This window comes from Xenopus laevis, chromosome 7S (genome assembly GCF_017654675.1).
Source record: "Xenopus laevis strain J_2021 chromosome 7S, Xenopus_laevis_v10.1, whole genome shotgun sequence".
NCBI classification, from domain to species: domain Eukaryota; kingdom Metazoa; phylum Chordata; class Amphibia; order Anura; family Pipidae; genus Xenopus; species Xenopus laevis.
In genome coordinates, this window is record NC_054384.1 from 52,937,152 (window position 1) to 52,962,005 (window position 24,854).

Below are 24,854 nucleotides of genomic sequence, written 5' to 3' on the forward strand. Positions count from 1 at the left end.
ATATGTAGGGACCCGTAGGGTTAATTCCCCTATGGTCTTAACGACATAGTGGAAATCCCCTGCCTGTGCAGCTACAGGGTCTCTTGAGTCTTGGGAGGGGCTGGAGCCCTTGCCCCTGTTGAGCATGTCTGGCAGATTCCGGAGGGTGTCAAAAGGTGTCGCTTCTGCACCACCTTTAGATATATGGGAGAGCTATGTGCTCACAGCCATTCCTGCTTTCACTTTCACTGAGAGAGGGTGGACAGACACTACTGCAAAGATGTAGGGGCAGGAGCCCCTGGACGGCTGGGGTGCAGCAGCCCCAAGCCTGCGACCTAGACCAGGAGGCTCTGAAACTCCTAAATGCAAAACCTGGACTTTGTGTGCTCATATAGAAAAAACGCCAGCGTTTTTTGGGACATAAAAAATGTTAACCTTTTTTGAAGCAATCCCTAGCTACTCTATTGCGCTTCGCCTGGTCTGAGGTGGTGAAGGAAGTCTAGCGTAAAAGGTAGCGTTCAGAACAATGCACGCGTTAGTGAATTTGCGTAGTTACGTCCGTTGCGCAAATTCGCCAGGCGTAAGGGTGCAAAGTAACACTAGCGAATTTACGCCAGCGTTCGTTAGTGAATTTGCAGTGAGCGCTGGATGAAAAATCTGGTATTCATCGAAGAGCGCAGCATCAGGATGTACAGCTATTCCTGCCCATACCACCTGCCTTGTAGTTTGGTAAATTATTTACAATAAATCTATACTAGATCATAACTGCCTAAAATGTTGGCACCTGAAATAGTTCTGGAAATTCATGCAAATTGAAAAATACTGGTCTAACATAAACACATATACTGTAGGACACAAAATACATTTAAATGTATTTCTACCAAGAACAATTAAATAGTAGAAATAAATAGTACAAAAATTCACAGAAGCAATGGCTATTTTAGGCTCAAACCCATATTGCAGTAGAGCAGGCTTACAGACAGATGTGTAAAAGGATTGTATTTTATTTGGTACACAAGGGCCTTACGCGTTTTGTATCTCACATTTAATGCTATGTCATAATAAATGTACCAGAAATTACTGTGTTTGTCTAACTGCTTCACCTGTACAAACAAGTTTGCCACCTATTTGGTTTTCACCTGGACAGCCTGGTTTTTGGAAGGGCTGTCCAGGTGGAAACTGCCTGTCCATATTTCCAGATTAGGAAATCCGGACAGGGCACTGAAGTTAATAATATGGCAATCAGCCAATCCCTGATCGTCATGTCATCAGCCCCTCCCCAACATCACCAGCCCCACTTGCAATATCATCCACCCTCTGCTTCACCGAATTAAAAAGGTGGCAACCCTATGTACAACACAGCAGAATCATACTGCTATCCAAGCAGTTTCACATACAATATATCAATGAAGTAGAGCACTCAGGATTTTGTCAAAAGTTTTGAACTTGATAAAGGTCTCTTTGCAGGCAGTAATATTATATTTGTATTAAAAAAATAATATATGGTCTAATAATCTAATGTACATATTTGGGTGCCTGCATTCATGGGTGGTCATTCGTGGAAGACTGTGGAGCCTTTTCCTTGCAGGCCTCCAGATGTGGTCTGGTCTAATATTGCAAAGAAACTGTATGCTTTACAGTACAATTTAAAACATTTTAAAATAACATATTAACCTCTTTATATGAATTAACCCTGATTAGTCTCTAAAGAACATAGTCCTAACATATGTGACTATTCTTTCACATCTTCTAAGACTGCTTTGTATCCAACACTTTAATCCAACACTTTAATGTGAAAATATACACTCAGATAGAGTTTACTTGTTGCATTGGTCAATTCATATTTACTTACTTATGCACTTTGGCAGCTTTTTGTCCCATGTTCCATTGGGCTGACAGGTCATTGTGAATGAGGGTATTGTTCTTGAATCCTGTAGAAGAGGTATGTTATTTACAGTTAAGAGACTGAAAGACAAAAATGATGCTTTTAATACTATTTTGCAAACCAGTTTATTAGAAAATGAGAGCAATAAGGATATTGTACACTGTTTGATTGTAAATTACTTTCACTGACAGTATTCTGGTCCATCAAGAGAGTCTCTGAGTTGTTGGCTTTCTTGGTAAAAGAGTCATGCATGATCTTCCACAAGGATAAACAATGATATAGTTGTTCCTAGGCTAAATTGTACTTTTGAAAACTCCTTTTAAAAGTATTTTCATGAATCAAGAGATGATTTAACCATGCCTCTAGCCCATCCCCCAAGCCTGTACCTATTGCCAGGTGGTCACAGAAATGCTGACAGCTTCTGGACTCACTGAAATAGGGTTGTTAGGACATTTTACATTCTAAGGAATTTAGCACTTCCAAGGCAAAAAAAAGAGGATATTCTTACAGGTTATATTATTCTAGGCTAACTGTCAGTACAAAACTTTTTATATTGTTCTCCACTTTCCTCCTTTTTCCTCCTATTGCTTTCTTTCCATCTGGAATTATGCAGTGCTATAGATGTATTATTTGCAATGTCTTTAGAAATATCCAGACTAAAACCCATTATGTCTGCATGACGATACAAGGGTTTACTTCCAAAATACCAAAACACAGTTAATGTAGTCAATCAATGTCCCTATCATATGAATCAAGTGGATGTCTCCAACTGAGTACTAAACCAAACAAAAAAAGGATATTAAATAAAAATTATATGATTAATTCTATGATTCCAATTTGATTATTATTCATGTGGACTGATTCAAGTGGGGATCAGCTCTCCTTTTATTTGTCTGGCTTATTGGTAAGGGAAACACATTTTAAATGCTACAATTTATGCATAATGCTGAGATTAATGCTTTGCCTATACAACACAGTTCACATAATCAAGCATGTGAGCTTTTAAAGTCCAATGGTAAATAATTCTAAGGGATTTTAAAGTTAAAGAGATTTGAGAGTGAGGGTATTCATGTATTCCTATAAAAAGTATTTTTTGTTTGCAATATAGAACTATGTAAAAACTGTATCCCCAAAGTGGTGGGGTTTCAAGTAATTATTAAATGTAAAGACAATGATTCTTGCTTTAGATGTTATCATAACTTGTGTGCAACCAGTTTTTCATACATTGTAAATGATAATGTGCTTGTAAAAGGTAAGCACTTGTTTCACCATTTGAGATAATTAAACAACAGTGATATATTTGAGCAGTGCAAAGCATACCATATATAAAAGATAGTACTAATAAAATCTATTGCAAGTTCATACCTCCAGAAGTACAAATCCCTTGTCACAAGTAAGAGATAGACGGTCCCTTGCCACATATGTTTTCTGTTGTGGAGTAAAATGACCTTTATTTGTCAGTATAGGGTCAGGACATGGAATTGCTGAAATGGAAAAACACGAAATTAGTATGCAAATTCAAACAAAAGAGGGCTCAAATGATATATATATACACACATACATACACTAGTGTGTTTCTTTAAGAACATACAAAAAAGAAAAGAATAAAGAAAGAAACCTTGTTTGGGACTGTATAAAATCTCATTCCGATGCTAGCTGTACTGTAAAAGGGGATTTTTTCAAAGACCATCATAATATTATTATCTCAGCATATTAGAAACCAATTAATTAGTGCTCAATTAAGTGAATTACAGTTGTAATTAATTTTTTTTTTTAAAAAACCCACGTACTTGATAACTTAATGAACTCTGTGCACCCAATTAATCAAATTTCTTAAAAATGTAATTAGTGTTTCTCTGAAATTAATTAATAATAAAGTGCCACATGCTTTTTTTTTTTGTATTTCTTTTATTAAAGAAAAAGGAAAGACATAATGCAATTTACAGGAATGGCAAAGACTGGACATCCCAGTCTGCTTGTGCAAGAAAAAACATTCACATTTTCACATATTCCTGAGCAGAAAATACAAACATTATTGTTGTCTTCATAATCTGTATGTAAGTCTTGATATATGATCCTTATAAAATAAAGCACTAAAAGAAAAATAATTAAAAGAAATTAAAGAGAAGGGGGAGAGGGGGGGAGAAAGGAAACTTAAAGGGGAAGTAAAGACACTATCGAAAGAAAATGCTGTAAAATCAAAATAGCATTTGCATGGAGTAGTGGCGGAGATTGGTAAATTGTATACCGGAATTAGTAGGGGAGATGAGGGAAGTAATAAGATTATAAATTGCAGAATACTCCAGACTTTGTCATGGCGTTTCTGCTTTCCTGTGCGGAGGCTAGTTAATTTTTTCAAGTACTAGCACGTTGTCCAGTTTGGATTTCACCATTTGGATTTCTAAAGAGGGAGTCTTCCATGCCTTTGCTATTATTTGCTTTGCGGCAGAAAAGATGTGATTAATGCCCTCAGGTACTTATTGCCACCGGATATGTCCGCTGGATCTTTTCTTAGTGGGAGTGACATTTGTAATCATAGAATACAAAATTCTTTTCACTACCTTCGGACATTCCCACCAAATGTGTAAAAAAGAGCCAATTTGGCCACAGTTTCTGAAACAGAACGGTGAGGACAATGGGTACCATTTTGACAATGTAGTGGGAACCAGGTACGATTGGTGAAGAACTTTTTGAGAGGTTTCCTGGATTGAAATATTGATGGAGCAGTGAGTTGTTATAATATCTCTCCAGGTATCATTGTCGTAGCAAGTTTTCAAGTCACGCTCCCAACGTTTAACAAATTGTAAGTCCTTAATGTCTGTCTGGTGAACCATGTAATCATATAAAGTTTCTGTGGGAGAATCTGTAAGAAAATCTGCTCAAAAGGAGTCGGGCGGGGAAAAGAATTCTCTTTCCATTTTTATATAATGACGTATTTGTAGATAACGAAAAGTCTCATGTGAAGGCATATTGTAGAGATCCTTTAATTGTCGTACAGAAAGTAGAGATGATTGTCGTGTGAGGGAGTAAATAGTTAATAGATTGTTTTGTTCCCACCATGCAAAGTCTTTTTGAGAAAGTCCTGGAACAAAGCTTGGGTTAGCAGGGCAGGGTTAGAGGGAGATATCATTTTTTTTTTTTAAATTCTTTATTTTCCATTTGCACATCTGCATATCACATCCAATATGTAATTGTACATAGTCATTCTTTTGTATCGGATTATTAATGCAGCAAATCAACACACATATAAAGATACAGTTCTGTGTCATGTGCATGGGTAACAGAACCACTAACATGAAAATATAAGAACATAAGAAAATAAGAAAATAAAAGGATTATGCCATTTGTTTAACATTATGTGATTCAATATACTTTTGCTTTAAGAAAGTTACAGGTAAGTATACGAGAGAAATAGAGAATTTTACTTACCTACTTGACGTAAATTCCTTTTCTTCTAGTCCCGACATGTCAGTACACATGGGCATTGCCCCGCCCAGACCTGGAGGTAGGACCTATAACATAGCCAATCAAAATGAATCATGACCTATAAGACCACATGACTTCCTCCTCACCACAGTTATACTTTTGCCATAGCAGTACAGTAACCAAAATAAATAATTGGGATGGGAAACCCTGTACTGACATGTCGGGACTAGAAGAAAAGGAATTTACGTCAAGTAGGTAAGTAAAATTCTCTATTTCTTCTACGTCCCTCCATGTCAGTACACATGGGATCTACCAAGCCATGCACCGAAAACAAGGGGTGGGAATAACCAACATAATGCAAAAACCAAACTGATGCTAAGGAGGCCCTGAGAAAAGGCCAGCATCACATCCATCCAACAGGGGAGCTGATAAATGTATATCTCCTGAAAAGGGTAGATAAATAAAAGGCACAAGAACAACATGTCCTAGGACATGGTAAACAATTAACAAGAGCTACAAAATCAACCACAAAATTACAGAGACCGGTACTTGAGGATCAAGCATTGCAGATTAAGAATATATTCTGTTTAAAAAGGTTCCCTCAGTGACTAGAGGGATACCTGCAATATGGTTATCTGACAAAACCCCACCTGGGGAAGAACAAAAATCATGCAACTGTTAAAACAAAAAAAGGTGCCTAGGACAAAACCAGAATGATGGCAATAGCCATCTCAGAACTAAAACACCCTAGAAACCACCAGGAAATCAATCAGATCAGAAACTAAACAACTTGAATGCATCTATCGCCAGTGCTGGAGAAATACACGATCCTCAGCAATAGCAAGTGGCCCTAAAAAGACTTGGCCCACATTAGCCTGGTCCTGCATCTTAATGGAAGCAGCTCAAACCAGTGCTGACCGGAGTCACCTCTACACCAGAGATCAGTCCAAGATCCACTAACTCCATGCTAATAATACCTAATGAAGACTTAACTAAATGAACACCAACTCTGGGTTATCATAAATCAGCATATCATTGTAACCATTGTAGAGCCATGCTGGTACAGCCCAGTAGCTCCACCAACCACCAAATCTAAACTGGGCATACAACAGCACAAGGATAAGCTGCTGAACCAACCAATGTGACTTAAAGCCAACTGCTACACAAGCAAGCAATGGGACCCAAGCCAATTACAGTTCTAGAAAACACCCACAAAAGCCGAGGCCACTACAGCTCAAGCTGCACAATGCTACAGTTTATGCAAAAACTGAACCAAACCTGTGACCATACATAGAAGCTACTGAACCAGCCAACAGCTGGGATCACAATCCAAAACCAGGCATGCCAGAAGCTTATATAGCCTACAAAAACTGGTACCAACCAGCAATGATGCACAATCCACTGGCAGAGAGCCAGCCACCATACATGCAACCAGTGGTGGAAGAGCCAGCTATTATGTATTCCAACATAGCTGTGCAAGACCATTGTCACACTAGCAGGCCAAGATGCCCGTCAGCTGAAGTGTTTGCAAAAAACCAGAGTGGAATTCGAATACACAAGCAATAGTAAATAAGCCAGCTATTGTGAATGCCACCCTTAGGGACAAGGTAACCAACTGCACTGGCACAAAAGTCAATTTCCATACATGCAACAACGGAGCACATCAGTTGTTGAACTTGCAAAACCCTGGTCCACAAGCCAGCCTTATTGATATAATAAGCAGTGGCATACAAGACCAAAAACAATGCATGTAAGGCAGAAGAAAAGGTTAGCTGTAAGCCAACATATGACCAACATCAGCTGCTGAATACCAATCAGCAACAAAATTAGCTATGGGCTGTGAAACTCAGAGCAAACACCAGCTGATGGTACAACTCATGCTAGATCCAACCAAATAGTCAATCATGCCTACTGCTGGTGTAACCAGAACCATACCTGCAAGGATTGCAGACAAGACAAAACCAATGGCTGTTGTCCTGCCAAGGATTGCCGCAAGGCAAACAGACATGCCCACCAAGGGCCACAGCAAGCATAGTAACCATGCCTATCAGCCACCACAGCCTGGCTGGTGACCTATGCACCATAGGTCACAGCCAAGACTGGCAGCCACAAGCCCACAAGGACTATAATAAAAACTAGCGGCCACCTTAGCCAGGGGCCACAGAAAAGGCCAAGAACCCTGGTAAAAGGCAAGCAAGCACCTAAGTTAAGGGCCATGAAAACAGGCCCGCAGCCATAATAACCCAGGTAAAAGGACAACCAAACAAATGGGCGAAGGGTAAAAGACCACATGAGCCAAAGGCTCATGCAACAGGCCAGCAGAACAAGGGCCCTTGTAAAAGGCCAGCAGACCCAGGAGCCGAGGACCATGGTAAAAAGCCATGGACCAAAACAAGGGCTCTAACCCAAGCCAAGGGCCATAATGAAAGCCAGAGGCCACACAAACCCAGCTCCCTGGCGAGATGCCCGAGGCCACACAAAGGGCCATAGACTACAAGCATGTTAAGGTGCCAATAGACATAACAGTAAGTGCCCTTTAATCTACCAACAATTAAAGAAGGGAAACCTACAGTCACAAAAACTCAGTAGATGTAGTATAACTACAACTGAGCTCCCAACAAAAGCCACCAGATGGGAATAGAATATCTAAGAGAAGGCCTACATCACACAAAAAGACACCATATAACTCGGAACACTGCCTGTTAAGTGTGGAAACATCATAGGAAAAAAATGGGGTACAATGCTGCTACAGCAGAACAAACCCCTAGCCGGTCCTGGAAATACCAGGTGTAATAAGAGCACACTTGCCTACTGTGTCTGCGCAGAGAACTCGGGCTCACAAACCTAAGACCTCAGATGACATCAATACAAGAATTCAGAGGAATACAGGCACCTAACCAGATAATATGCGCTAGACAGTAGGAATAATCCAGACAGATCCTTGGTGGCAGACTGCTTCTAAGGAGCAGACTCAGGGGTGTAACTAAAGAGGAAGCAGACCCTGTGGCTGCAGGTGGGCCCAAAAGGTATAGGGACCCATGAGGCCCAAATAAAGAGCAATTTCAATACGTATTGGTAAAAAAGCACAACCTCTGGATATGTTAGGGGCCCTAAAATGAATTTGCTGTGGGGCCCAATGACATCAGGTTACAGCACTGAGCAGACTCAATGTAAGGAAGGGGCTACCATACTGCTTCAGCAGTGCAAGCCTCCAGCCAACCCTGCAAGCACCCAGTGTAATAAAAGGCAAATATAACCTCTGTGTCTGCACAGAGGACAATAGAAACAACAGAAGCAAACTGAGGAGTATCTGCACATTACCTGATAGCAATGAAAAGTCCGCAGGTTGGAAACTTCAGCTAGAACTCGGATAGCTTTCAGCTGAGGGACATAATTAGCTTATTAACATGCAGACTTAGTACCTTGTGTAACTGCATTTTGCACAGAGGACTCCAGCTCACAACATACGACTTCATATAATATAAGAAGGAACACAGGCAGCTTACCAGATAGCTCAGACTTGTCAGCAGGAATATCCAGTCCAGTGGAATACTGCTTGTTAAGAGCAGACTCATAAGAAAGGAAGGAGGTGCCATACTGCTTGAGCACATGAGCCAATATAACCACTGTGTCAGCCAAGAGGATGCAGGTTCACCCATACAAAACTTAAAATATTAAACAGCAATAGCAAAGGGGCCAAAGGAACACCTGCACCTTACCAGATAGTGACTAGTTAGCTTGATGGAAACTCCAGCCAAAGCCCCGATAGCTTTCAGCTAAGGGACATATTAAGCATATTAACATGCAGACTTCCCAGTGAAATTAATGTTTCAAACACACAATGGATACTGAGAAATCAAAATCTCTGGATTCAGGTACAACACTGCTTAGGCAGAGGGATTCACCAGCCAGTACTTAAAGTGTAGCAAGAGCCAATACTGTATTTTGCACAGAGGACGCCAGCTCACAACATAAGACTTCAGATAATACAAGAAGTCAGGGGAACACCTTACCAGATAGCTCAGGCTTGTCAGCAGGAATATCCAGGTGGAACACTGCTTGTTAAGAGCAGACTCATAAGAAGGAAGGAGGTGCCATACTGCTTGATCAGTGCAACCTCTAGCCCTTCCTGGAGGTGCCTTAGTAACATGAGCCAATATAACTTCTGTGTCTGCACAGAGGATGCAGGTTCACCCATACAAGGCTTACAATATTAAACAGCAATAGCAACGGGGCGAAGGCACACCTGCACCTTATCAGAGTGGCTAATTAGCTGGATGGAAACTCCAGCCAAAGCCCCAATAGCTCTCAGCTGAGGGACATAATTAGCTAATTAGCATGCAGACTTCCCAGTGCACTACACACAGTAGATAATGAAGAATCATACTCACCAGCTTCAGGCTGTTATAACTAGCCCATATGCATACCCACGGCCCTTTTGCAGAAGTTCTGTAGAGTTCTGTAAAGTCTCACATAACTCAAAAGAAAAGGGGAGTCCAAAAAGCTCACAGGTAACAATGTGGGAAGCCCACACCTGTGTCTGTTCCCAAAAAAGCACTAGATTGAATCTTGTGCCTCGCTGGGCATATTGCAGGGGGGCTGTTTTAGCACAGGGCTAGGACCATGGGTATGCCCACACCTGCACTTCTTCCCAATAAGCAATAATTTACAGATTATGCGTCTTGAGGCATCAGGTAAATTCTTCTCCATTACCTGGGAATCATCCCTCTGTGTCCACACAGAGGTAAAAAATAAGCAAAAATAAATAAATAAATAAAAATACAGAAGAAAAAACAAAAGGCTCACAGGTAATAATGTGGGAAGCCCACAACTGTGTCTCTTCCCAAAAAGCACTAGATTTAATCTTGTGCCTCGCTGGGCATATAGCAGGGGGGCTATTTTAGCACAGGGCTAGGACCATGGGTATGCCCACACCTGCATTTCTTCCCAATAAGCGATAATTTACAGATTATGCGTTTTGAGGCATCAGGTAAAATCTTCTCCATTACCTGGGAATCATCCCTCTGTGTCTACACAGAGGTAAAAAATAAATAAATAAACAAAAAGAAAATACAAAAGAAAAACAAAAAACAAAAACTGTGTTGGATTTCTCTCAAAATTCAACAAAAAATAAAAAGTGAGGAGGGAGATCCGACCTCCCTGTCCAGTAGGACAAAAAATAACTGTGGTGAGGAGGAAGTCATGTGGTCTTATAGGTCATGATTCATTTTGATTGGCTATGTTATAGGTCCTACCTCCAGGTCTGGGCGGGGCAATGCCCATGTGTACTGACATGGAGGGACGTAGAAGAAATAAGAACGTATCCAGACATTATGGTGTGGCATGGAGGGGAGGCCCGTCGGGTCCACAGAGAAGCCCCAAATAATAGAGATTGGATTAATACATATGCATCAATACTGAAATTGAAACCTGCCTAATTGATAAGTGCTGCACATTCCGATGATTCCATGAAGAGAAGCCAATTAGTCCACTTCTGGGTTTGGTTTTAATCTTTCAAATTGATAAATTTCTTGAACCTGTAAGATCCATTCCTTGATTGAGGGAGTCTGGTCTGTTCTCCAATACCTGGGGATTAGTGCTTTGGCCACATTAATCAAGGTGGAAACAATTGAGCGTTTATATTGTGCTGTAGACATTATGTTGTGATGGAGTAAGAAAAAGGCTGCTGAATCAACATCAGTTGTTTAACTTTCGACCAGTAAGGTTGTATCCCCGGGTCAAGCGCACATAATATGGGACAGTGTCCCTCTTCCTTGTCTGCACCTCCAGCATGTGTCTGGAAGATTCGGGTGTATTTTCGCTAACTTTATTGGTACCCTATACCATTGAGAGAGTATTTTATAGTTGTGCTCCTGTAGTTTGGAGCTAGTTGCTGTCTGAAATGATCTTTCGACAATAGAGGACCATTCTTCCTCAGCAAATGTGACGTGGAGTTCCTTTTCCCACTTCCCTTTGAAAATGTCCAGTGGGGAGGCCTGAGTTTCAGAGAGGACTTTGCGCAATAAAGAAATTTCATGTGGGTATCGCATTGATTTTGTGAACAGTTGTTCAAAGGCTGTATCGTCTCCACTTCCATTACTCAGTGTGCCCTCTGTCATCAAGAAATGTTTAACCTGATAATGCCTCAAGCGATCCAGTGATGTGACACTATCTAGTTGCAAGATCTCCTCCAGTTTTTTAAATTCCCTTCCACACATAAGCTGGAAAGCCCACGGGAGATATAATTTTATGTTTGGTACCAAATCTCCGCCACAGTTTAAGGGAGTAGGCTATAACTGGGTTGGACTGCTCACCTAATGATGCACTTTTAGACCATAGAACATTCCTAGCAAACTTAGTATGCAGTGTGTCATGTTCGATGGAAGCCCACAGTGGAGCTTCATCTCCCCCATGCCATGCAGCTAGTTGACTTAATTGTGCAGCCAAATAGTAGTACTGAAGATTAGGAATACCTAGCCCCCCTTTTGTCTATTTCGAGAAGCTACTGCAAAATTCAAACGGGCTCTCTTAACATCCCAAACAAATCTGTTAAAGGCTTTTTGCAAATGTTTCAATATACCCACGGGGGTGGGGGGGCAACCGAGAGGGTTCTAAAAAGGTAGAGCAGTAGAGGAAAGGCAGACATTTTAAGTACGTTCTCCCCACCCAGCCAAGATAGTCATAATTTGGAACAGGAGGAAATCATGCTGAAGACTTTCTGGGAGGTATGTTTATAATTACCAAGAGCTAGTGATCCATAATCCAGAAAGAGGTTAACTCCAAGATACTTAATGCTTTTGGGTTGCCACTTGAATTGGAAATTTATTTCCAGTAATTTCACAATGTTATGGGGTAAATTAAGGTTTAAGGCCTCAGTTTTAGTGAGGTTAATTTTCAAACCTGAGAGTGAGGCAAATTCACCCACTGTTTCAAATAGGTGAGGGAGAGAGAGAGAGAGAGAGGTCATAGAGGACAATGTCATCAAAATTTCGTCTGCATATTACATGCAACGGTAATTAGTTTGAGCAACCTTAATGCCCGAGATCCTTGCATGACTTCTGATAGCTATAGCCAATGGCTCGATGGCTAAGGCAAACAGCAGGGGAGACAATGGGCACCCCTGCCATGTGCCTCTGCCTATTTAAAATCGAGCTGACATGAAACCAGGCTTTCGTGGGAATCATATAACGCAGCTATAACATTGAGGAATGGAGGTGGAAAGCCATATTTGTTAAGTATTGTAAATAAAAATTTCCAGGAGATAGTGTCAAAAGCTTTCTCTAAGTCTATAGATAAAAGCATTGCATATATATTTAGAGATTTAGCTATACTAATTAAGTTAATTGCTCTGCGGATATTATCATAAACTTGTCTGCCTGGAATAAAACCAGATTGGTTTTTGTGGATTATAGTATGGAGGAGATTATTCAACCTAGTTGCCAATATCTTCACTAACAATTTAACATCTATATTTAAAACCGAAATTGACCGAAAGTTCCTACAATCAGTAGTATCTTTACCTGGTTTAGGCATAATTGCAATTTAAGCTGAAAGGGATTCGGGATCGTACTTAGAGTTCCCTTGCATAATATCTTTAAACAATACATGAAGTTGGGGGGGATTAATTCAGGGGCCAATATAATATTTGCTCGTGAGGCCATCGGGACCAGGAGACTTATTTAATTTGAGGTGTTGAATTGCTATTTTAATCTCGTCTGTATATCGATTGGGTCGGACAGAAATGTTATTTGCTGAGACATGAGATGTGGCAAGTTGAGGGGGCTTAAAAACATATCCAGGGCCTGTTGGGGGGGATCTGGCTGTTGCTGATATAAGGATTGATAAAATTGGGCGAACTCCTGTACTATCTTGGTCGGGTTTGCCGTGAGGGAACCCAATCTTGTTCGAATTTGTGTAAATGAAGGGCGTAGAAATTTATTATTTAAGTGCCTTGCTAGCATAGTGTCAGCCTTGTTAGATTTCTTGAAATATTTCTGTTTGATCCATTGTAGTTTCTGGATCATTTTTTTCCGTTAGTTGTAAATTTATCTCAGTTCTAAGTGACTCAATTTGTCTCCTCAAGGAAATATTAGAGGGGGAAGCCTTATGCTGGTCTTCTAAAAGTTGTAATGATTCCATTTGTTGTTTTAATTTCTGTTCTCTCTCTTTTTTTGTTTAGGACTTCAATTGTATAAAGATTCCCCACATGTAGGCTTTGTGGGCTGCCCATAAAGTGAAATTGCTAACGTCTGGAGTACTGTTGGTATTATAATCATTTTCCAGTTCTTTAGTGATTGTTTCCATGTTGGCTGGGAAGGATAGTAAGGAATCGTCTAACCTCCATCTAAACTCGTTTGGGACATTAATTAAATTACCTAGTCGGAGGGTCACAATCGAATGGTCTGACCATGGGCAGGATTTTATGTCCGAATTCAGGATCAGTGGGATAGCTGGTTTATGTAACAGAAAGGAGTCTATACGGGAATTTGAATTATGGGGAGAGGAGTAGAAAATGTAATCCTTCTTAAATGGGTGAAATTCTCTCCAAGCGTCTACCCATGAGTATTGATCTAATAGCTTGGCAAAACTATGTTTGCCCCTGCTTTTGTGACTTGGGGTAAAAGGATGTCTGTCCATGGAAGGATTTACAACTTCATTAAAATCCCCACCCAGTATCACTTGACCTCTGCTCTCCTCTACCAGAAGTTTAAAAAAATCTTTATAAAATCATGTCTGATTCTCATTAGGGCCATACACAACTGCTAATGTAATTTGATTATCTTGGAGATGTTTGATTAGTATTAAGTATCTCCCTTCTGGGTCAACTATGGATGACTGAAGATTAAAGTTAAGTCGCCTATGAGAGCAAATGGCCACCCCTCTGTGTTTTCTATCCAATGAGGCTGAATAAAATTGGGGGTAAGAATAATGGAAATATTTTGGTGCGGAAGATTTAGAGAAATGGGTCTCTTGAATAAAAAGAATATCTGACCTCATTCTGGTATACTGTCTCATGTCTAGGGATCATTTAGAGGGCAAATTAAAACCTTTAACATTGTGGGTAATACAATTTAAAACCATTTTACATGTGAACGGTGTTGCTCCATACCAAATCTAGCCACATCCCAAACCATACTTTTCTTTAAACAAACACAACAGCATTTATCAAAAACATAATAATCCAAAAACAGTAAACATATCATCCTAATGTAGGTGAGAGTGTCACCCAAAATCTAAACAGTAGGGTACTCAACCCTTAACCACAATAAGTTATCGGTTAAGTTACCAATGGGGGGGTAAAGTTCCTGGAAGGACCCAAATTGACAAACATTAAGCCCATAAGGCTATAATTATAGCGAGTTCAAACTGTATAGTTACCAACTGGTCAGGTAAGACTCCCATTGTTGCTCCTGGGGCTTTTCTGCCATAGTGGTGAAAGTGGCCTTGCTATGTTATTTTCCTCAGGAGATGCCGGGCAGGAGGAGGTTTGTGATGGCATTGCTTTTGTGATCCCTAGTTGAGTGAGCAAGGTGTTGCCCTCCTGCAGGGTTGCAATAGTGTAGGGCTTGTTCTTATGCAAAAATAGCAGCTTAAATGGGAAACCCCATCTGTATCGAATCCGGTGGGAGATGAAGGCAGCCATGATCGGTTTCATCTGTTTGCGCTTTTGAATAGTTAGTGAGGCAAGGTCGGCATATAGAGAAAATTTATAGCCTTTGTAATCCAATGTTGGCGCGCAAGACGCGCTCATGATGGCTTCCTTCATCTTGAAATAATGGAGCCTGGCAACAATATTCTTGGGAGGGCCGCCCTGCTGTTTAGGGCCAAAAGCCCTGTGTACTCTGTCCATCAGCAGTTGGTCCGGAGGAAGGTTGGGGATCAGAATAGGAATCTCCGATTGTAGATCAGATATAGAGTCTGGAAGGCCCCGGATCCTTATATTTTTGCGACGGGACCTGTTCTCTCCATCCTCCACCCGATCCTGCAGGTCCTGTAACTGGATTTGCAATTTTGATATTGTAGGTTGACTTTGGACACCATTTCGTCCACTTTATCCTCCACCGTGACCATCCGATTACCCAGCTCCTTGAGTACCTGCATCACATGTTCTGTGATTTTATCAGGTACCGTAGCCAATTCTGCTTAGATTAGCTGTTTAAATCGGCCTATCAGGGTAGCGTCGCCCAAATATGTCTGCGGGCCCCCCTGCTCAGAGTCCAGCTGGTCTGACTCCCATGCAGACTAAGGGGAAGTATGCAGTGAGGAATCTGCCGTGTCGGCCATTTTGGAAGCCAGGCGCGGTGGAGAAGGTGAGACAGGTGGCGGTGGTTTTCGTTTCGAAGCCAGGGATTTCTTGGTTTTAAATCCTTTTGGCATTGTATGGGGGGACACCCGCCAGGTAGTCCCTTTGCAGTGCTAGTATGGGTGCTAAAATTGTAACTAAAGGGGAAAGTGCCACATGCTTTTTAATCACTGCTATGTAATTCAACATTAATTCATTATAAATAAATATAAAGGGACGAGTGCAAATAATGATTAATCCAATAAATTACTGTGATAAATTAGGTCTCTTTGTTGAGATATCCAATAGTTACTTCTTGATTGGAGACAAGGAAAATTGATAGTTGGTGAAGTTGCTCCCAAAGAATCTAACTGTATTGTTTTATCTAGTCCCTGGGAGCACCACAAAGTGGGAGAAGGCAGAGGGTGAAGGGCTGCAGTCTTGGTTATTACTATAACCTATTCTTAATGTGTCCATACACAGAGAGATCTGCTCGTTTGGCGATGTTTGGGATTTTTAGCCCTGCTAAAAAAATGCAAACCCATTGGCACTTGGAAAGGAAAATAGAATAAGTAAAGAGTCAATAAATTCAATAAATTCGATACTTCGATATTCGAAGTCGAAGTATTTCAATTCGATGGTCGAATTTCGAAAGTATTTTTATCTTCGAAATTCGACCCTTGATAAATCTGCCCCTTACTGCGCTTAGAGACAGACTTAACAGTAAATATGGATATTTAAAGGAATTGTTCATTATAAAAACTAGGTAAAGTTTCTAATATAGTTAGTTAGCCAAAAATGTAATGTATAAAGTCTGGAGTGACTGGATGTCTAACATAATAGCCCGAACACTACTCTCTTGGTTTCCATTGATTGGCTACCAGACAGTAACTAACCAGAAACTTGAGGGGGGCCACATGGGTCATAACTGTTTGCTTTTGAATCTGACCTGCATGCTAAGGATCAATTGCAAACTCACTGAGCAGTTATGTCCCATGTGAACCCCTTAAAGTTACATAGTTAGATCGGGTTGAAAGTCCATCAAGTTCAACCCCTCCAAATGAAACCCAGCATCCAAAGTGGCTGACTAACTCGGAGTTAGAGAGCTGCAAAGCAGGAAGTTGTGGTTTGTTCTGTTATGTTAGATATCCGCTCACTCCAGTCTTTATGGATTACATTTTTGTTTAACTAGCTATATTAGAAACATTTTTTATTTTGCACAGCCTTTCTATTTACCTAGTTTTTATTTTTACACTGAACTGTTCCTTTAACAAATCCCAAATAATCTTTAATCTTTTAAATGAAAACAGAAGTTCATGGAACACTTTGATTTATTTAACATTACAAATATCTAAAACTGATTTGACATGAATAGAGGGAATGTATATATCTATGATGATGGCTTTTTACATGTAAGTTATTATAATGACACCTAACAATGGTGTCTATGCAGAGGGGGGGGTGTGTAACACACTGGTTGAAATGTATTTCATATTCAATATCTTATTGGCAGAACAAACATAATATTACATTTTACTAAAATGTTAAACATGAATCTCTTCCCTGCCCCCTTCATTTAGTGAAGCAGTTATAGTTGTGGTCCCAAAATCCGGTAAAGACCCTGACCAGTGCAGTTCATATTGGCCAATCTCCCTTATAAACACTGATACCAAAATTCTTGACAAAATCTTGGCCACGAGACACTACACTATATAATAGACCTGATCCATCCCGATCAATCGGGATTTATGCCAGGTAGAGCCACTAATATTAACATTAGGAGATTATATACTAACATTGAAACGCAGCATGCCAATGTGGGGACCAGAGCAGTAGCCTCCCTAGACTCAGCTAAGGCCTTCGACTCAATAGAATGGCCCAAACTATGGGAGATTCTTCGCAGATTTAACCTGGGTGACCAATTCATTAAATGCAGCGCCCATTCTAATGAAGACGCCGCCTGAGGCGGCTCCTTAAATGCCACCCCTCCCCTCGCAGAAACACTAGTGCGGAGAGCGCAACTGCGCTCTCTCGCACTAGTAAAGCTGAATTTCCGGTTTCAAAACCGGAAATTCGGCTCTTTAAAGTGACAGGAGCGGCTTTTTGCCGCCCCTGGAAACTTATCTGGCGCTGCCGCCTGAGGCGAGCGCCTCAGCTCGCCTCATTGGCGGAGCGCACCTGATTAAATGGATAAAGCTGTTATATTACAGTCCAACTGCACGGGTCAGGGTCAGCGGCATGATATCAGATCCATTCCAACTGGCAAGAGGTAGGCAACAGGGATGCCCGTTATCCTCATTTCTCTTTGCCCTCGCCATAGAGCCTCTAGCCATAGCCATACGCGAATCTGAACAAATTGTAAACCCCCACTGCTAAAACAACAGTCCCAGGATGACTGGGACAAAGCAACAGAAATTATGTATAAAAGCTTAATAGCAATAAGGGATAGACTGATACAATACAAGGTGTCCCATCAACTCTATATCACCCCGCTTAAACTAAAGGCAATGGGTAAGAAGGACAATGATTCCTGACCCAGATGTGGAACTCCAGAAGCCAATTTTCTACACATGATCTGGTATTGCCCAATAATAAATGCTTACTGGTTGCAAATAATAGCTTTGTTAGCGAACACACTGGAATTCCCACATATACTCTCCCCCACTGTGTGTCTCCTGGGTGTAGTGGAACACCTTGTACCCACTGTCTGTTTTATGATTAAGGTTTAGAGCATTATTATTCTATGCTAAAAAATGTGTGATTATGCACTGGATGGGACCCACACCTCCCACAAAGGACTCCTGGATTAACCTAGTTGATTCAACTATACCCAAAATAAAGTTTACCCATGAAGCAAGAGGCACAGCAGATAAATTTCAAAAGATATGGAGTCCTTGGTGGGAAATGGGCCCAGGCGTGCAACCCAGACATGATCATGCAACCGGATAATACATATGCTTACATTGTACCCGTAATGACTTCTGATGTTAATTAAACCTCAATCTAAGCTGCAACATTTAAAAGCAAATTATTCAGGACCAGTGACACGTGTTTCAACTGTACACATGTTTATTGATATATTACTATAATTTTTTCTTTTTTGTAATGTTTATTAAAGCAAATAAAACATAACCTTTAAAAAAAAAAAAAACAATGAATCTCCAGTGAGAATTGATTAGAGCTGGATGTTCAGTGAATGTGAGATGGATAATGTTCTTGGTAAAATATACACACTGTATAGACATTATATACAGGTATGGGATCTGTTATCCGGAAACCCATTATTCAGAAAGTTCCATATTGCAAGAAGGCCATCTACAATTGACTCCATCTCAATAAAATAAATAAAACTATACCTTATACTTGATCCCAGCTAAACTATAATTAATCCTTATTGGAGGCAAAATAATCCAGTTAGGTTTTAATGAATGTTTAAATGAATTTTAGTAGATTTAAGATATGGAGATCCAAATTATGGAAGGACCCCATATCCAGAAAACCCCAGGTTCCCAGAATTCTGAATAACAGGTCCCAAACCTGTACAAAGCTTTAGAGAATTAAAGCAAAAGTGACAATGGCAAAGCTGAGAGGAGAGGAAAGAAGAGTGTACAGACAGTGTCAGACTGGGACATCTGGGGCCCAACAGGGCTCTGACTTCAAGGACCTTCCTGGTAAACAAAAGCGCCCATTTCCAAGCATCTGCCACCCACCACGGATGCGTCCACTCCGTACCAATTAGTACCAATTACTCTCCTTAACTTTCCACTTGATGGTCCAGGAAGGGAGCAGGCCCTTGACTGGGGGGGCCCACCTGTTTTTTTCCTGGTGTCCCCCCAGTCCAACACTGTGTAGTGCAAAAAGGGTCAGTAAGGGGCTGTCTATAAAATACATTGGTGAGTTAGCCCCTATTTACAAGTTTCCTAGAGGTCTCTGGTACCATCCTGTGCACAAATGTTCACAGTGAGACTATTCTGAAACTATGCTGAAATCTAGATAACAATTTGCATTGTGTACAATACCAGGTTCTCTAGCACCATCATGAAACCATCAAGTTTCCCTGGAGTTTAGATGAGGCTCAGAGCTTTATTTCTTTAAGAATATGAAAATGTAGAGGAAATTAAAAAATTACAAAAATATGTGCTATGAGTTATTTAAATACAGTAACTAATTGCTAGATATCTAAATTATTCATGTTACTACTTACTAAATCAAGTGGAATTTGAAATCTTTTGCTCTAGGTTGAGGAACCCTGCACTAACCTTTTGTGGTATATTGAATCTTCCATCCAGTGTGGTAGCCAGAATCATCTGTACTGAAAAACACTTCAGCTTCATTACTGCGGATTTCTATGTCTGTAGGTATTGTTTCGCCACAGAGCAGGGCTATTTCTTTCCCTTTTGCTGTGATCTGAAGAATAATCATTAATGTTACACATAGATAAGGAGGTTACCAGTATACAACCCACTAAGTTTTCCTTTTATTATGTTGTTTTAGCAGTGGGGGTTTATCCTGGTACTGGTAATTCAATTATCTGCTGAGCAAGCTCCAAACATGGATACATTTTGATTTCCCTGTTTGCCCTATTTAAGGGGTGTCCAAACTTTTTGCAATGAGGGCCAGATTTGGTGAGGTGAAAATGTGTGGGGCCGACCATTCAGCCTTAACATCATTTAACTCATTTAAACAAGGAATCGCCTAGCTGTAGCAGTAATATTTGGGCATATTAGTGAAATGATCTGCCACTTGGTCTATACTGCTGCCTGTGTGCTGAAGGCGTTAGCAATAGACATGCACTGGCATGTAGTTTACTGTACTGGCACGTCAGTACGTCTATTGACACCTTCAGCCCTAAAGAAGTATGCTAGAGCGGCGCATCACTATGTGCTAGTACGTGTCTATTGCTAACACCTTCCACGCACAGGCAGCAGTATAGACCAAGTGGCAGATAATTTCACTAATGTGCCCAAATATTACAGCTAAGCGATTCCCGATTGCACTGTGCTGGTCGGGCCGCATTATTATTAATTTCATGATGGAGGCTGAGGGCCGGTGTAAATTTGAAGACAGGCCGCATTCGGCCCCCGGGCCGCACTTTGGACATGCCTGCCCTATTTAGTTCAAGAAATAACAAGAAAACATATTTTTTTTGTGTAATTAAAAGAATAGCTAAAAATTATGTCCATATACCTGTACATTGCACTCATGTTGAACAAGTTTGAATATTCCCCTTTAAGGGTGGTGGCACATGGGGAGGTTAGGCGCCAAAATGACTAATCACCCTGAAATGCCTACCCACTGGCAAGAATGTAATGTAATAAACGTAACCACAAATTGTAAACAAATGTTGTCTTTCTGAGCCTATATGGATCTAATTTCCCCAGTACCACCTGTAATCTCATGGGGGTCCTGGTCAGAGAAACAAGTAGCTGTGCAAGATTTTTTGAAACTCTTACCTTTTCCCTATGCATTCAATTGTTTTACTGTGCAGCCAGAAAGCCAGTTTCAGTGGGCCCTGAACACCTCTTACTCTGTGCATTAGAAAACTACATTGAAAGCATAAGGTATTCACTTTGGGAAGTACTTCCACACAAAAGTCATGACATGAAAATTACATAAATTCCAGGCACCATTCATATTCATTATACTAGTCAAATGGAAATAAAAGATCTAATTCAAATGAATGTCAAATCACTGCACTGTATTCTTTAGCAGTTTTCACTCACCTGCAGTTTATCGTAAGGACATGGAACATCCTGATGAAATTCCACATTGAAGTGTAGAAACTTCAGAATAATGTACAATCCTTCCTCAACAAGAATCCTGTATTTACAGTTGAAAAGTTTAGGATAGGCATCTGGGTAATCCGGGCTTGTGATTGTACCTGATGATCTTTTGTACACCGCATCAGGGCATTTAGCTGAGACAGAGAAATATAGTTAAACGATATACTTCAAGGAAGGTCATAGCACTTCACCACTTCACGCTGAGCAATTACTTGTTTATTGAGCCTCAAAGAACAACATTTCTGGGGGTCTACACCTCCCTTCGTCAAGTATTGTTAAACAACACATGAACCAAAGTAAACATTTGAACACTGATGGCCTCCAGATGGATTAGACTGCAGCAACATTTACTGTTATGCACAATATGAATTACTTTAGGTCAGCTGCTATTGATTACCATTTACATAATATATTTTTGCAAACATTCTACTTCCTTTCCTTTGCTCACACTTTTTAACAACTGGATTAAAAAGGCTTCCATGCTGTAACAATGGATTCAAACAGGACCTCTAACAGTTATTGTAACTAAACATGGAAAGTCACACTCCTCCCCAGGGTGTGGTCTTTCTAATAATCTTCCCTGTATTAAACTGCATGCAGAGTGCTTTGCTGCAGGACATACTGTTGCTTTTTCTCAGATGAAGTTAACAACACTGTGATTGTAGTGACTGAGCTTTTTATAATATCTAGCAAACACAGTGTTAGGAAAACAATCATAGTGAAGGCTAGAATTGGGGTTAGAGCAATATGTGGGCTTTATGGCTATATAGTCGAAGGAGGCCTCAAGCATGAGTTCCTGCGACATTTTGCACTTTGTTCTCTCCCCATTGGTATGAGCTTTAATAGCATTAAATAATGTATTTATCTATTGATTTAAAAGAAAAGGAAACCCCAATTCACTGGGGGTGCCAATATATTAGGCATCACCCAGTAAATTAAATTTTTTTTTACCCAAGCCAGTGCTCTTTTTCAGAGTTAGACTTGCACATACTCAGTAGCGTAACATTTTTTAATATAAATCCATTGCCACATTTAATGGTGGCAGTGTTGCATCCCCCCCCCCCCCCACCCGGGCTGTTGCAGTTCCTTCCTAAAAGATTTCCGGCCCAGGGAAAAAAATGGATGTGCCTAACATATTGTCAGTACCAAAGTAAATCAGGCTTTGCTTTTCCTTGCTTTTCCTTTATAATTGCATGTGGGGTCCCTTACATATATCGCATCTGTCAAATCTGTCAAATTTACTAAAGGGCGAAGTGACTAACTAATGGCTAGATTTGCCTACCTCAGACCAGCAGTCCCGGATTTGTGGAAAGGCCACCTAGGCCCGGGCCTAGGGCGGCAGGGATTTAGGGGGGCGGCATGCTGCCCGACCACACCCACATTGGTTCATAAACACTGGGGATGCGCTGGAGATACAATAATTTTTTTAATTTCCTGTGCACCAATCCCCATTGCTCCAGTCCAGATGATGAAAATTTGCACGAATAAAGGGGAGGGGACAGGGGCGACGAACGCCAGTGGGCCTAGGGACGTCAGCTATTTAAATCCGGCCCTGCAGACCAGGCGAAGTGCAATAGAGTAGATAGGAGTTCCTCGAAAAAAAGTTGGACATTTTTCTAAGTCCCAAAAAACATGTAGACTTTTACTCTTTACAGGATGAAAAAGATCGTAAATTTTTTTTTGGATTCCCTCCTTCCCCACTACATTTCCTAACATATGGCACCTAAACTATACAATGGGCACATGTGTAGGGCAATATAACACCTCTTTTTTATTTTATTAAGGTTCCCTGGCCTTGTGTAGTGTAATGTAGTTACTGCAACATATATGTCCATTGTACTCTAACTTCACGTCGTCTGATAATTATGCATCAGTAGCGTAACTTCGAACTGCTTATCGTATTATCTGTAGCGCAACTTCGCAAGCATTCGGAACCCTGGACGCAACTACGGATTTTCATGAATTAGCGTTGTCCTGGCGAATCTACACCTGGAAAAGTGTTGCGATGTCAGCGAAACCGTCGCTGGTGCAATTTCGGAGGTAAGTAAATTTGCCCCTTAATCTTGCTCAGAAAGTTGCCAAAACATGTAATTTGATTGGGGTGAGCAAACTTTAGAAAATAAGTGTGACTGGACACTATGGGGCAGACTAATTCAAATGTGAAATTAGAGCTCCCCACAGTAAAACTTACTATCTATTCATTCCTATGGGATTTTTAAAAGTTTATTTAAAAACTCTAACTAACTCTAACTAACTAATCTTAACCCACTGATAATCATGCTTCTAAAAATATCAATATAAAGGAATAAATATAAAGTAGTGAGTTTTTCTGTGGTGAGTTCTAAATTCGCTCTTAGATAAATCTGCCCCTATGTATGTATGTGTATATATATATATATATATATATATATATATATATATATATATATATATATATATATATATATATATATATATATATATATATATATATATATATATATACAAACTTTGTAAGATGACTGCACTGGGAATACAATATAATCTCCCTTAACTACTTTTACAAAGCAATTTAACTTAACTGACTAGTGGGCTGACATCTAGCAATAACTACTAGTAATTTTGCTGGAGCCTTAGTACTGTAGGTGAGCACGAGATGTTCCAAAAATGTTGGCACCCTGTGTAAAATGTAAATAAAAAGAGAATGGGGTGATAAATAATATAAACCCTATATTTAGTTGAAAACAACATGACATATTAAATGTTGCAAATGGGAAATGTTATTTTTTTTTATAAATAATATGTGTTCATTTGAATTTGATGCCAGCAGCAATGCTAGAAAGAGAATCCCAGAGAGACCACCAGCAGCCCAACTTGACCAGCGGATTGAAATTTAGCACAGGCAGATGCGGCCAGGATCTACCTATCGCACCAGCCGATCCCTCCTTGACGCTCCTCTCTCTGATTCCCCCCACGTGATGGACGCCGGTCAGTAAGTGACATCATCCCGCACAGCTGAAACAAGCTCATCTTTCCAGAGCAAAATACGAAGATAAGAGCAGCGTTGCCAGGCGGAGTAGTGTAGCAGCGTGTGAGGCCCATAGTTATCGGAGCGCACAATCAAAGCAAAAAACCGGAGCATAGCGCACAATTCAAGTCTGATCGCTGGCAAAAAAATAGGGTAGAGTGTGGTCTTGGGGGCCCACAAGGACTGGGGCCCACCGGGATTTTTCCCAGTGTCCCGGTGGGCCAGTCCGACACTGTGTACTGTTCACTCTTAAATATAACATTTAAGTGATTTGCATCCCATTTTATTTATTGATATTTTACAGTGTCTCAACTTTTATGGAAACAGGGTTGTATGTAACTTGTACATTTGATGTATATAGGGTTGCCACATGGCCATTATTTCATCAGCCTAGCCAGTAAAATAGTAGCAGGCCCGGATTTGCGGCAAAGGCCTGAATACCAGTCAAGGACAGGACTGGTATTACAAATTTACTGGTAATGTACCTGCTGG

General features: G+C 40.5%; 1 protein-coding gene across 2 annotated transcripts in view; it reads right to left on the reverse strand.

The window, feature by feature from the left end:
• The window catches only part of masp2.S (MBL associated serine protease 2 S homeolog), a 38,208-nt gene that overhangs the window by 3,905 nt on the left and 9,449 nt on the right, over window positions 1-24,854 (reverse strand). The window contains exons 5-8 of one of the 2 annotated variants that reach the window (XM_018226781.2): window positions 21,296-21,489; window positions 19,832-19,979; window positions 3,230-3,348; window positions 1,832-1,910 (exon numbers count right to left, since the gene is read on the reverse strand). In XM_018226781.2, coding sequence (XP_018082270.1) covers window positions 1,832-1,910; window positions 3,230-3,348; window positions 19,832-19,979; window positions 21,296-21,489 — 540 coding nt within the window. 2 annotated transcript variants of the gene reach the window in all.